At 51.7% G+C, this 14326-nt stretch overlaps 1 protein-coding gene across 1 annotated transcript; it reads left to right on the top strand.

The window, feature by feature from the left end:
• Window positions 1–1457: 1457 nt before the first annotated feature.
• Window positions 1458–11841, top strand: Spocd1 (SPOC domain containing 1). The gene is given in 15 exon segments (XM_042055286.1): window positions 1458–1493; window positions 2581–2724; window positions 3152–3296; window positions 3408–3486; window positions 4073–4232; window positions 4345–4461; window positions 6146–6271; window positions 7117–7304; window positions 8108–8352; window positions 8498–8648; window positions 8984–9119; window positions 9562–9651; window positions 10260–10446; window positions 11113–11140; window positions 11142–11841. Coding segments are annotated over 15 exon segments (2532 nt in total).
• Window positions 11842–14326: the final 2485 nt, after the last annotated feature.

Raw genomic sequence — 14326 nt, 5'->3', positions numbered from 1 at the left:
TGTTGTCTTTCATCCATTCTGGGAAAACGCTTCACTATGTACCTTCAAGTGTTGCTTCCACCAGATTTGCTTCCCTCTCTCTAATTAGTTAGATTAATTAGTCCCGCTCACTCCTATCATTTGCATCTTCTTGACTTTGCTCCACAGTCTCTGCGCTATGACTATTCTGGATAATTTCTTGAAATCTATCTCCCAGCTCATTAATTGGCTTCAGCTGTGTCTAATATGCTATTAAACCTATACCCTGAGTTTTTAATTTTAATTATGTTTTTATTTCCAGAAATTGTGTTTGGTTCCCCACGGAATCTGATTGTTTTCGTCTTTTCCTTTTCGCTCTTCTCTCGCTTTAACAATATTATACACCCATCCTGTTCTGTGTTCTGTCTGCTGCGTTGAGAGACCAAGCCTCGTGGCACTCGTGGAAGGACCCCCTGAGTCCAGAGACAGCCAGAGGCTTTCAACTATGAAGGAAATCCTGGCCTAATACCTCTGCTGCCTCCCCACACCCAGGCCCCCTTTTCCTTTTTTCTCCCTCATTCTCAACTACTTTTTTTTTTTTTTTTTTTTTTTTTTTTTTGGCTGATTCATCCCATGGTTTGAAAAAGAAACCAAGGGCAGAGTTTCTCTCCCCGCACCCAGTGCCTTTCCCGCCGGCAGCCGGGACTATTAGGATCTGCAGAGACTTCCAGATATATTTTATGTGTAGTCAAGCAAATACACATTTAAAAATTCATTCTCTCTGGAACGCAAACGGTAGCATGCTACGTATATTGTTCTGCACTTGCTTTTTAATAAAAAATATGTTTCTGGTTATGAGAGAAATACGTGCTCATTTTGAATAACATCAATTCCCAAGTGTACACACGTAGAAAGTGAAAGTCTCCCTGGAATTCATTCCCTGGAGATAACATCTATTTTGCATCTATAAATATATATTTACATAAATGGGCTTATGCAACAGACACTGTTTTCTAACCTATTTTCCCCCCTTTTCTCACAATAACACATCACGACATCATTCCATGAATCTTCCCACAACTCCATGTTGCCCCTCAGTGTAGGGCAGGGCCTGCGGAATCAGAGAGAATTAAGTTCCAACATTAACTGCACAGCTCAGCAGCATAGGACTTTTTACAGCCGGTCGAAGCCTCGGTTTCCTCCTCTGTGAGGTGGTAACAGAGCGTACCACTCCTCACGGTCTGGGGCAGCAGTGAGTCCTTGCAGGGGACCCCTCCAGGCCCCCAGGAGCACGATTTTTAAACAATTCCCTCCCCTGTTCAGTGATCACACAGAACTTATAGTCTGGATGTGACGTAAGTATTAGCAGTGCCCCCATAACAAATGCCAGCCTGGCTATCCCGCCATTCCTATGAATTCTTGGTGTGGGAGGGTGTTCCTGGTCCTCTGGGTTCTAATCTCTATGCCCTCTTTATTTATTTATTTTTTTTAAGGAAGCGATGAGAGTCCCCTGCGGAGTGAAACTCGTGTACTACGTAGGTCCTTTTCCTTCATCACTGCCCTTCATTCTCCTTCCCTCTGGGGTCCCCCTCAGCAGAGGCTCTGAGCCCTCTCCCCCAACCCTCCCCTTACTCAGTGATGTCGAAGCTTACACTTCGGTTTCTCTCCAACCTTTCAGCCCAACTCCTTCCTATACTCACTCACACACACATGCACACACTCATACACATACACGCACATACACACACACACACACACACACATACGTGTGCATACAAATGCATGCATGCGTGCATGCACATACACACACCTGCTTCCAACACAAATCTCGTGATTTGTAACATACTAAAAAGATTTAAAATGCACTTTTTAAAGAGACAAAAGTCCAAAGGAAGCAAGAAAAGGAGGAAGCATTGACTGTCTTGTACAACACCCCTCACCCTCTATCTACCACCAATCCTGAGAAGGCATAACTTCTAGGTGCCAAAGAAACACTGAGTTTCCTGGGAGTAGTGGTAAAAAGGGACCAATATGTCAGACACTCTGTGTAGTCCTGACTGTCTTGGAACTCACTCTGTAGATCAGGCTGTCCTTGAACTCACAGATACCTGCCTGCCTCTGCCTCCCGAGTGCTGGGATTAAAGGCGTGTGCCACCACTGTCCGGCTACTCATCACTTTTAAATAGCCATGAAGAGATTCCTCTCAGGGACAATACATAGGTGGTAGTGGCTTTAGTTTTACAGTGAGTCCCTGATAGAGGCACGGGAGATCTTTGAGCAGGAGAAGGTAGAGTTAGGATAGGTGTGTTCTTCCTGATGGAGGGTCAGGAGGAGGTTGACCAGGGTCCTGGTGTAGAGCCTGTTGGTTCTGAACAGGGCTGGGAGGTTAGGGGGAGGTGAAGAGGGTCAGCACAGAGACAGATGGCTTTGTTTCTGGAACAGAGGCCAGGCAGCAGACACTTAGCAAGCCCTACTGTGTGCCAGATCTTTGTGGACATTGGGGGTGTAGTACTGACCCTGTCTTATGAAGGTCACTGGCTGGTGGAGGCCAGCTACAATAAACAACTGAAGCCAGGGTGGGGACTATTTTGGACAGATCATTGACGGGCTCTGTCCCTGCAGGTCTGCTCTGGGCCGGTGATCCAGCTCCTGGGAGCCTTCAACAACAGCCAGCCAGGGGGGCAGCTTGAAACTCTGGAGGACTTGAAGGTCAGCTCAGCCAGGAGGCAGAAGAGGCCCATGACTTCTCACCCTGCCAGTTGTCAGGTACAGAGCTAGCTAGGGTCTAGTGATTAATCTTGCCTCCATGGCTACCTTCCACATGATGTCGCTGAGGCCCAGGATGGGGTGACTTGGCCAAGGTTTCACAGATTAGTGTTTCGAGGTAGGTTAGCCCCACTTGGCTGCTGGCCTGGGCTCTGTGGGAGTTTGGGGACATAGGGAACTGGGTTTCCATTGTGTTTGGAAGGCTCTAATGTGATCTTGGCTGACCCCACAAGTCCTGCTGCACCAGGGTTCCCAGCCATCTATTGGATATGGGACCAGAGAGTGCTCTTGGATGCCTCCTTTATCCCAAAGCTCCTTAGTGATCTCTCCGTAGAGGCTGAGCGGCCATGAGTAAGTGCAGCTCCTGCGGGCACAAGGCAGCTTTGGCTGGAGTGAACCTCTCCACTATGCTTTTCTCTCTCCACAGTGTGACCTCCCGGAAATGGAGAATGAGGAGCCTCTTCAACCGGGGACCGAGGACTCAGGTGATGGTCCACAGTGCATGTGGGAGGATGCTCACCCCACTCCTGGCTTCAGCTGGGATCCTTGTCTTCAGTCACCATCAGCCCAAAGTTCTCCCCCAAAGGAACTGGGATCCTAGGTCCTTGAGGGGGCTCTAAGCCCCCTAAAGTCTGCCCCTCCTCATGCTTCTTGAGATCATATGACACATTCCCCTATCCCAGGTGAGCAGGAGACTATGCCTCTGGATGTTGGAGTGCGAGCCACCGTGGTCCGTACCATGCAGGAGGTGCTATGGACTCGGTAAGGCTTTGCTCCTTACTGACTCACACAGCCAGTGGCGAGCTGAAATGCAAACCATGTATCTGTAATACATGGTTCCATTTGCAGTGAGCATCTGGGCTGGGAGGGTCTAAAGGTCTGAGCCCTTTGAGGTTCTCATGCACAGATGGTGAGAGCAAGCTCAGAGAGGGCAGGAGTTGGCAAAGGCCACACAGCAAGTCAGTAGTAGACCATCCCTTGGTTGATGTTTCCTTGTTCACACCCCAGTTCGGTTCTTTGCTTCGGTTGATTCCTTAACCCCCATCCTCAGGCTTAGTCCTTTCCACACGGACCCAGCTCCTCTAGCAGGACCCAGGAGCCTGGCTTTGACATATTGCCTCTGGTCCATCGTGTAGCCTTAGGATAAGCCCCGAACTCTAAGTGCTCCCCATGTAAATGGAAGATACACCATTTCTTTACAGTGCTGGGGTGGGAGTTACCAGGTCCATGGGGAAATACCCACAGTAGAGAGGAGGTGGCCCAGCTCCTGTCCCCTACCCCTGCATTTCCTCCTGGGGTTAAATGAGTGGACGGCTTCCATGCTCACAGGGCTTGCTTGTCCTCATAGTGTCCAGGAGCTTCCAGACCTGCTGCTGAGGGAAGAGGAGGTAGCAGGCATTGCAGAGGGCATTGAGGCGGCCCTCTTCCACCTGACCCAGGACACGAACCTCCGCTACAAGACCAAGTACCGCAGCCTGCTCTTCAACCTGAGAGATCCCCGAAACTCCGTGAGCTGGGGGAGGTGCAGCCTGCCCAGCGCTCCCTTGGAGACACCACGAGCAGACAATAGGTTGGAGTGGGTGCTTTCAGGGTGAAATGGTGCATTTTCTTCCCCGACAGGACCTGTTTCTCAAAGTGGCGCACTGTGATGTCAGCCCTCATGACCTGGTGCAGATGAGCTCCATCCAGCTGGCCCCCAAGGAGCTGTCCCGCTGGCGGGACCAGGAGGAAAGAAGGGTGAGCTGCTGCACAGTCAAGCCACAAGAGGTGGGAGGGCACTGTCGGGGGTGGCCCTGCAGTGGAAGGTGGGGACAGAGGAAGCAGGACAGATAGACGGACAGTCAGGATTGAGAAGAAGCTGGAGAAAACAGAAAGCAGGCCCGAGGGAGAGTCTTCAGGACGAAGGTAGGAAAAGAGGTCATACTCATGTTTCTCTGTGGAGTTGGGCTGTGTGGAGCTGGGAGGACTTTCGTGAGGAAGTTGCCAGTGGTCTTCTTCCCATCCTAACCTCAGGTTTGGGAGAGGGGTCCCACAGCTCCACCCTCCTCAGTTAAATCCTCCTGTATCCTGCCTGGCCCATGACCTCACCCTATATGGAACTCTGGAAGCAGAGAAGATACGGCATTGAGCTGGCTTTTGGCCTACTGCATGGCGGCTAGAGGCTGACCGGACTGGTCCAAGGTTGAGGTGCTGAGGAGGAGAGCGATTCCATTTTCTCAGCTAAGTTTCTGTCCAGCACTGGCGGTGTCATAGGACGGGAACAACTGTGTGGTTTGGAGGTCAGTGAGGCCTCTGTGAAACAACCATTAAGAACTCCAGGGTGAGTGGGGTGGTGGTGGTGCACACCTTTAATCCCAGCACTCAGGAGGCAGAGGCAGGAGAATCTCTGTGAGTTCAAGACCAGCCTGGTCTACAGAGCAAGTTCCAGAATAGCCAGAGCTACACAGAGAAGCCCTGTCTGGAAAAACCAAACCAAACCAAACCAAAATAATTCCAGGGTGAGGGGCTGGGGAGGGAGCTCAGCCAGCGGAGTGCTTGCCACACAGGCATGAAGCCCTGAGTTCGAGATCCAGTATCCATGTAGGCATGCGTTTGTAATCCCGGTGTTGGCCGGGGAGGTGGAGATGGACAGATCCCTGAGGCTTGCTAGCAAGCCTCATCTAGAGAGACCTTGTCTCAAAAAGTAAGGTGGACGGCTCCTGAGGAAGGACATCAAAGATAATCTCTGGCTTCCATGGGTGCATGTACACACGTAGACATGCATCCAGCCATCCACTAACATGCGTGCCCACATGTGAAGAATTTTAAGGTAATGAACACAGCGCCAGAATCAAGTGTGGGACTTTTGGGGTACAAGGCTCATGTCCTCATCATGGAGCCCACCTGCCTGGGTGTGGTGGTGCAGGATCCCCATCTTCCTGCGCCATTAGAAAGGAAGAGACGAGCCTCCTGTTCAGGTGACACCGATAACAACAGTGGCAGCCAGCTAGGGGTTACTGTGAGCCTCGGACTAGGCTGGGCTTTCTTCGTGTACTGTTTAATACCGTGTTCTTAATCCCCAGAAAACAGATAAACTGAGCTTTAGGGAAACCTAATGGTGGTCCAAAGTCAAACTAATCCTTACATCTTTATTAGTGGCCCATCTGGGACTCAGTTTGTCCCAGACACCACAGCCTCCTCAGGGTGGAGTCGGGTGGGGCAGCCAGAGGCCTTAATTGACTTGGGTAAAGACTTCCTAGAGGAGGCGGGACTTCAGTGAGTGGCATCTGGAGGGGTGGGGCTGAGGGGCTGACTTTCTAAGTGGACAGAGAGAGGCTTGAAAACAGAGGAGCTGCCAAGGGAGGAACCTTGAAGAGGGGAAGGGAGTGACTGGGAGCTTGGTGGGCCGATTCCCTGGCTGAGTTTGCCATGCCCTCTGCAGGGCCTGGACATCATTCAGCAACAACAGAAGGAGCTATATCGACTTCCCACCTCCAAACTGACTCACAAGGGTGAGGTAGAGATCCCACGGGACTCAGACCAGATGCTGACCCTGGAGGACCTGATGGTAAGGGACAACCTGACTTAGCCACAGGTACCCCACTCCTGTGGGTCCCTGAATAAGATCACTGCCTACTCCATGGGCCCATGTTCTCAGTTTAGTAGGGTCTGTGACCCTGGCTGTTCATGGTTGAGGCACGAGAATGGGTGGTGGCACTTGGCGGGGGGCTGGTCTCCCTTCTTTCCATCTAACTCCAGAACACCTGCAGAAGGGGCACTGAGGCTGGTCATTGCAGTCACCTGAATCCCAGCCATTCTGACTTCAGGCAGTGGCTTTTCTAGATGTGAAAGATAGGGACTTGTTTTATTGGTGGATTTATTTGCTTGGAGTTGCCACAGGCAGGGAATGACCCACACCCTGGGCAGTCTAGACAGAGGACCTCCTCACCTTGTCCTTGTACCTGGAGGAGGCCTAACATCTATGCCTCTCACTAATGGGTCAGCTTCGTTCCCTGGCACATCCTTTACCATTCCACAGTGGAGCCCCTCCATCTTGCCCAGAGCCTGTTAGAATAGTACCTTCTCTGCTCCAGCTTGGTTAGCCAGTATCTCAGTGTCCTGTGGCCCTTGCCTTACATCCGTCACCCTCAGAAGGCCACTCTGGCTTGGTTGGAGTCTCCATAGATCAGTCATGACCTGGCTGTGTGTGTTTCTGATCAGGAGACGGGCGGAAGTTAGGCAAGTCCCTTAGCTTATGTTCATTCCCTCAGTACAGATTTGTTAAAACCCCTCCTGGGTGCTAGGCCTTGGGGGGACATGGCAGCGGGCGTGACAAGACAAAATCCAGGCCCCCCCACCACGCACTCCCCACACGCCCAGTATCCAGGCCAAGAAGAATGAGTGCCTGTGCAGAGAGGAGCCCTCAGGGAGAACAGCTGCTCCCCAGCCCACCCCAAGTCACATTCCCTCAAGAGGCTGAGTGTCAACACTGGAGAGGGACTGAGCCATGCAGAGAAGAGCTTCAGGAGAAGGGAGGAGAGAGGAGATGGTGGAGGAGAAGGGGAAGGTGACAGAGAAGAGCAATCTTTACTCCATATTGAGTACCTGCCATGTGCCCCTTTTACAAACGGCACCTCATTTGAGCACGGCAATTACTGACACAGTTCGTGCCTTTCTGAAACCCAAGCAGCCATTGACTAAGCTTAGTGTAGTGGGCAGGAGAGGAGCGGAGATGTGAACCTGGTAGCATTCCGAGGATCCCTCCAAACCCTCTGGACGCAGCCTACGTCTGTACTGACAGGGATTTGTATTACGAGGGGAACGGTGATTCAAAAGTTTGTTCTGGGTTCTGTCAGCTGCTTCTGAGAACTTGACCTGAGGAAAGGATGCAAAATTTTGGAAAGCACTTTGTGCTTGAAAACAGACGCTTTCCGGGCTCCTGATTGGTGACTGGCAATGCAGGTGACAGTCTGCCCCATAGTCTGTCCAGGGTCTAGAGAAGGGGCAAATGTCTCTATTGCAATTAGTGGGCAAAATGAGAGTACAAAGAATACTTGACCCCAACTATTATAGAAAGGACCCCCAGACTGTCTGCATAGAAAAACTATGATAAGGAGTGCCCAGCATCTCAACAGTTGTCTGAACAAGACAGGGTTTCTCTGTGTAGCCCTAGCTGCCCTGGAACTAGCTTTGTAGACCAGGCTGGTCTCGAACTCACAGAGATCCACCTGTCTCTGCCTCCCAAGTGCTGGGATTAAAGGTGTACTCCACCACCACCACCGCATGGTGGTTTTTCAGTTTTTTGATTTCCCGAATTTTCTTTACAAATTTCCAGTGTCTTGGAATGTTAAAAAAGCATATTTAGAAAAATAAACCACATATTCCTGAAGCTTTCTACCCGTAGAGGACTGCTGGCCTCCCTGGCCACATTGCCATCTGTCCCTCTCTGGCCCCGTGCTTTCCAGGAACCTATGATGCCCCGAGAGTCCAGCCCACCGGCCCTGACGACCCCCCTGGAGGACACTACAGATCAGCATCAGGACCACTTCTGGGACTCAAACTGCCACATCTGCAAGGGCGGGAAGGAAGGCAGGAAGGACATCAATAGAAGCTGTCTGGAGCCACATGTGGGCATCAGCCACAGCATGGGTTAGCCCAATTCGCAAGAGGCAGAATGGGATTACCTGGGCTGCAGGTCACCTTGGCATGAAGCTGGCTCATCTTGGCCGTCAGGCTGTGGGCTGTTGTTCTGTCTCTGCCTGCTCATATCAGTTGTTGCTTCTGCTCTTTGCAGATTGGAAATCCTCAACTAAACTGCCAGACTCCTCCAGAGCCATCATGAATAAGGAGGAAAATGCCATCCGGAACGCCCCAAGTCCAGCTCCTGTGTCCTCTCCAGAGATGCTCAAGGCTGGGGAGACATCTTCCAAGGAACCACAGGATAGGTATAGGACTGGGAGCCTTCAGGGCTCCATGCTAGTGACAGGGGAGGTGAGCGGCTCAGCAGCATGGGTGGGAGAGGCCACCAGCTGAAGCTATAACATATACACGCTGCAGGAGCTTCCTTCCTTTATGACCTTAAGTCTTCCCATGTCCGTGAGCCTCTGTTTTTCTATCTGTGAAATGGAACTCATGCGGTCTCCTGGCTCCCTCTGCACAAGGCCATGCTTGGCCCAGTGCTTGGGTCTCTGCAGTGAGAATGTGGTACTGACTCTGCAGAGGAAGGGGTGCTGGGGACATCCTAATGACTGTGCTTGTCCCTCCCCGTCCCTCCTTCTAGGCTCCAGATACCTGCTGAGCCCAAAGATGTCCCTCCCAGCCCTCCACCCTGGGAAGGCTCACTAGACATGTTCTCTATCAAGCCATTCCGGGCCAAGGCCCAGCTGATTTCAGGACACAGCTGCCAGCTTCTCCAGGTACTCCACTTCTGCTTACAAAGGACCTCCTCGCACACCGCTCAGCCCCGTTGGTAATTCATCCATCGCTTCTACAGATCACCAGTGAGCCTTGGGCTAGCTCTCCGTAAGGGTGTTGACACACTGAGTGTGAAAGCTCTCTCACCCTCAAGGACTAAGGCAAGGGGGGGGGCTCTGGGAGAGCATCCTGGGGCCTCTCAGGTCTCAGGAGGGTTTAGGGGTGCTGGTTGAATAACTGACTGATGAACAGTGAGGGAGGGCCCCTTAGACTTTGGCCAGGACACCCTGTAGGCCTTCAGGGGCAGTTAGAGCTCTCTGGGGGAGTCCCTGAGGGTTCAGATATTTTGTCTACACTTCTCATCAGGCTTTGGCTTGAGGTAATGGGAAATAAAACTGCCTAAAATGGTGGGAAGCAGGGTGCTGACCGATCACCTGCCCCTAGGCTCTGCCGGAGGTCATTCGCTCAGCAGGCTGCCTCCCTCCAAATGACATTTGGGATCTTCTAGACAGCATGTGCCCAGCCAAAGCAAAGGTAAACTATCTGCTCTTAGGGAACCCTCCCTTTTTGCCTCTCCTTCTTAGCTCCTCCCCCTCGCCCCCCAGTTCCCAGACTCACTAGTGACCCTGTGCAAGTTCTCCCCTCTCTGGCTTCTTCCTAGAGCAGTGGTTCTCAACCTGTGGGTCGCCACGGGGGGGCAAACAACCCTTTCACAGGGGTCGCATATGAGATATCCTTCATAATCAGATATTTACATTATGATTCATAGCAGTTGCAAAACTCACAGCTATGAAGTAGCAACAGAAACAATCTTATGGGGCTGGCTGCTCTTCCAGAGGTCCTGAGTTCAGTTCCCAGCAACCACTTGGTGGCTCACAACCATCTGTAATGAGATCTGGTGCCCTCTTCTGGCCTGCAGGCACACATACAGACAAAACACTGTATACATAATAAATAAATAAATAAATAAATCTTTTTTTTAAAATATAATAGTTTTATGGTTGGGGGGCGGTCACAACATGAGGAACTGAATTAAAGGGTCGCAGTTTTAGGAAGGTTGAGAACCGTTGTCCTGTTGAGTCTGAGTATGCCTGCAGGCCCAGAGGATGAGGGCTTCTTTGCCACTTCCTTTTGTATCCCAGGACACCTGCGTGGCCAGGCTGTGTCCCCATGGGTCTCGGGACATCCACAACTACCGCCTGCTCTACTCCTACCTCAACAACAAACAACGCCACTGCCTGGCAACTATGCAGCACGTGAAGATGGTCCTGCTGCCTCTGCCCGCCTTCCAGCCTCTGCCAGCCAGACTGCGCCCTCTGGGGGGCCCAGGTGAGAACTGAGTATATACCCGCATAGGGCTACAGAGCAGCCAGGCTTGACCCCAGGCTTAGCGGGACAGAGGCAGATGCAGACACAGCCAGGAGGAATAGGTGCGACTCTGCAGCCGCATTAGCCAGGCCTGGCTTCAGGGCAAGGATCAGTCTAGGCATGGCCCTAGGAAAGCACCTATGGAAGAGGACTCCAGGGACTCAGAGCAGCTTTAACACCTTTCTGAGCTGCAGTTCCCAGTATTAGAGGCGGAGTGACATATTCTCCATGAGGTGGTTCTGGGCAAAAGCCCAGCTTGTCTTGGGACACAGTTGCCAGCTAGAAGGTACACCTTCTGCGTTTGCAAGGTCTCCCCCATGATACTGCCCAGCCCACAGCCATTCCGCTCTCATTCATTCGTTCTACAATAAGTCATTGCCTGGCTTTGCGGTAGGCACAAGGACAGATGATACACCAACCTCCGGGATGGCATAGACTGTTAAGCCTTGAGGTCAAGCCATCCCTGCTCTACCCTCTGCTAGATAACCCTTGATCACCTAGACTAAGCATTCTGAGCCAGGCTCGCTTGCCTGCTTGCTTTTCCCCAATCCCACTGCCAGGAGGTTCTCATGAACAACCTTGCAGATCCACTGCAGCTTTTGGGGAATCCATGCTGACTTCCTCCAGGTCTTGGGACCCTTCCTTCGCCTCTTCTCAGGTCTTGAAACCACTCACCCGAGCCTGTTACTAGCTGTGTTGTTCCCTAAGGATGGACTTCCAGACATAGCTATGTCCAGCCCTCTGTGGAACAAGGTTCCAAAGACTGTCTCCTTCAGCAAAAAAGTGGAGAAGAGATGCTACCAGCCAGAGGACAGTATATCAGAGGCTACCCTGAGAGGATCACCTTCCCACAAGGAGGTCCCAAAGCAGAGCTTGGCCAAGGGCAGCTTGGCTCCAAGGAATGTTTGTGACTGGCAGAACCTCCCCAGAGGCCGGGGGAGGCAGCAACCTAGGTGGGAACAGCAGTTTCCAGAAGGAAGCTGGTGCCACCCCCAACATCCCAATTCAGGTAGACCAGTTTTGCCTGGCATTGGTCATGGACAGCACCTCCATAGGGCCTCCTGTTTCCACCAAGACATTCTCCAGCACCTCAATATCTTAGTGAGCATGACTCACCAGTTCCAGGCTTCGCTGTGGCCCCCAGGCCAGGAGCCCCTACTCCCATCCTCTGCAGTATCTGCAGTTCCAGACCCTCACGGGCCAATCCCAGACCCTGCAGTTCCCGACCCCCACGGGCCAATCCCAGACCCTTCTGTGGGCCCTGTAGATGGAGATGGCTCTGAGTGTCCCTGGCCAGAGAGGCCTGACCCTTTGGACCCATCAGAACAGGAGTGTTTGTTCCCTTACCAGTGCTGAACGAGAGAGAGGTAAGTCAGCTCCCTCCCCCTCACCTGCCTGGTTTGTATCTGTTCTGCAACCTGCTTGATGTTGATTTTTGGTTCTATAAAAACTTAGCAAAATAAAAATGGCGCCTGATGGTTGTGTAGGAGCATCTCTAGTCCCATCCAGGTGTGACTTGAAGTGTCTTTGAAAATGTATTTTTTTTCCCACAAAGGCATGACCTCCCCCATTACTGATCAGGGGTCCTGAACCATCAGTTTGTCCCAGGACAAAGGTTTTGTTATGCGGCTTCTGGAGGCATTTGAAAAATACTCTGAGTCAAGTGTGGGTGTGCACACATTTAATCCCAGTACTCTGGAGGCAGGGACAGGTAGAGAGATCTCTTGAGTTTGAGTCCAGATTGTTCTGCATAGCGAGTTCCAGGCCGGCCTGTGTTCCACAGTGAGATCCTGTCTGTGATGGCTACACAGTGAGATCCTGTCTGTGATGGCTACACAGTGAGATCCTGTCTGTGATGGCTACACAGTGAGATCCTGTCTGTGATGGCTACACAGTGAGATCCTGTCAGTGATGGCTACAATTTTATTTTATTCATTTTTGGTTTTTTGGAGACAAGGTTCCTCTGTGTAACCCTGGCCCCCTGGAAATTTGCTCTGTAGACCAGGCTGCTCTTGAACTCAGGGATCCACATGATTCTGTCTCCTGAGTGCTGGGGTTAAAGGTGTGCGCCACCATCGCCCAGCCCATGAGGGCTATTTTTGCCTGTCAGCTTGATCGCATCTGGAATTAACTAAAATCCAAATGGCTGAGCACACCTTGTGAGAATTTTTTTTATTAATTGAATCATTTGAAGTGGGAATACCCGCTTCTAATCTGGATCTTTGAGGTGGAAAGATCCACCTTTAATCTGGGCCACACCAGCTTATGTAAAGGACGTGGAAGAAGGAAGATTGCTCTCTACCTGCTTGCTTTCACTAGTAAGTCCATTTCTTCACTGGCATTAGAGCCTACTTCTTAGGGATTTGGCGTATACCAAATACCAGCTGAGACATCCCCTCTCCTTGTAGAATGAGCAACGACTGGATTCTTGGACTCTGCGTTGGTAGGCAGCTGTTGTTAGACTAGCTGAGCCACAACTTAGAAGCCGCTCTAATAAATATATATGTATATATTCATATTATGTATATATACTCATATATATATTCATTCTATAAGTTCTGTACCTCTAGAGAACCCTGGCTAAAATACCGTCTCAAAAAAAAATCTGAATTAAGGGAAAGAGTCAGTGTTGGGAGAGAAGACAGACTGGGGTTGGAGGAGAAACTGACAGACAGGGGGTCCAAGGAGATAGAGGTGTTTGTTAGGAAAACGAAAAGAGTGGCTTTGTTCTGTTCATTTAATTACGGTGTGCGAGTGTATCCGTGAGTCATGGAGGTCAGAGCAGAGCTTTGGTGTCCTCTCTCCCTGTCCTCGCTTTGAGACAGCATCTCTCCCTGAACCAGAAGCTCACCATTTTGGCTAGGTTACCAGCGAGCTTTGCAAATTAGCTAGCTGCTGTCCCCCTCCCTCTAATGCTAGGGTTACTAGGCTCTAAGCCATCCGGGCCTTCTCTCCAGCTCCAGGGGTGATTTTACGTTTTGATGTCCATTTTTCTTTTGGGATAAGTCGAGGGATGGCACACAATACCACCTTGTTCCCTACATGTCTGTGTCCATGTACACTGGCGAGGGCCTCTCAGCACGGGCATGTGTCTACTGGTCTCTGTGTGGGTCTCTGTTAAAGGGGACTGCTTTCTGCAGGTCCTGTCAACTCCCAGAGACAGCCCGGGTCTAGGCCTGGGAAGACATTCAAGCCTGGTGAGGTGGTATTTGGCTTGACTGCTGCCCTGCCTTGGATCCGGTGTGAGCTTCGCATAGCAGTTGTGAGTCTGGGCACTGACTTGGGAACTAGCTGCCCCAGGCTGATTCACCCAGGACACCGCCCTTCGCTGCAGCATCCGAAGTATGCCTCATTTGGGAGCCTGCTGGGCTGGAAAGAGAGAGGAGATGATTAATAAGAGGCACCCCTCTTTCTACCCCCAAGAGCTCTGCGACTGCCCTATCCCCAGCCGACAGCAGAGGGGGCCCTCTGCCTTGGGATGGAGGTCGGGGTTGGCAGGACGGAAGCTGAGCGGGGGGGGGGGGGGGGGGCGGTGCGGGAATGAGGGAAAATGGGAGGAGGAGTTGGAAGAGGGGTGGGGGTGGTGGGCGAGGGTGGATTGTAAGTGGGAGCAGGGAGAAGGTTCTGGATAGGTGAACCAGGGAAAGGAACGGGGCTCTTGAGGGAACTCCTCTGGCTCAGAGGGCACGGGAATGCCGCAGCCTCAGCGCTAAATGCAAATTTTGTCAATTACTATGCAAACCTGCAGCTCCTCTTGGATCCTGCAACTTGGGTGGCTTTCCTAACGCAGCGGGGCTGGGGACACCGCGGCGCACGCCTCCCACTGGCCGCAGCTTTCTCT

Source organism: Arvicola amphibius, chromosome 6, assembly GCF_903992535.2.
Source record: "Arvicola amphibius chromosome 6, mArvAmp1.2, whole genome shotgun sequence".
NCBI lineage: Eukaryota > Metazoa > Chordata > Mammalia > Rodentia > Cricetidae > Arvicola > Arvicola amphibius.
Note: the sequence above shows the minus strand (reverse complement) of the source record. Positions and strands in the feature narration are given on the sequence as shown.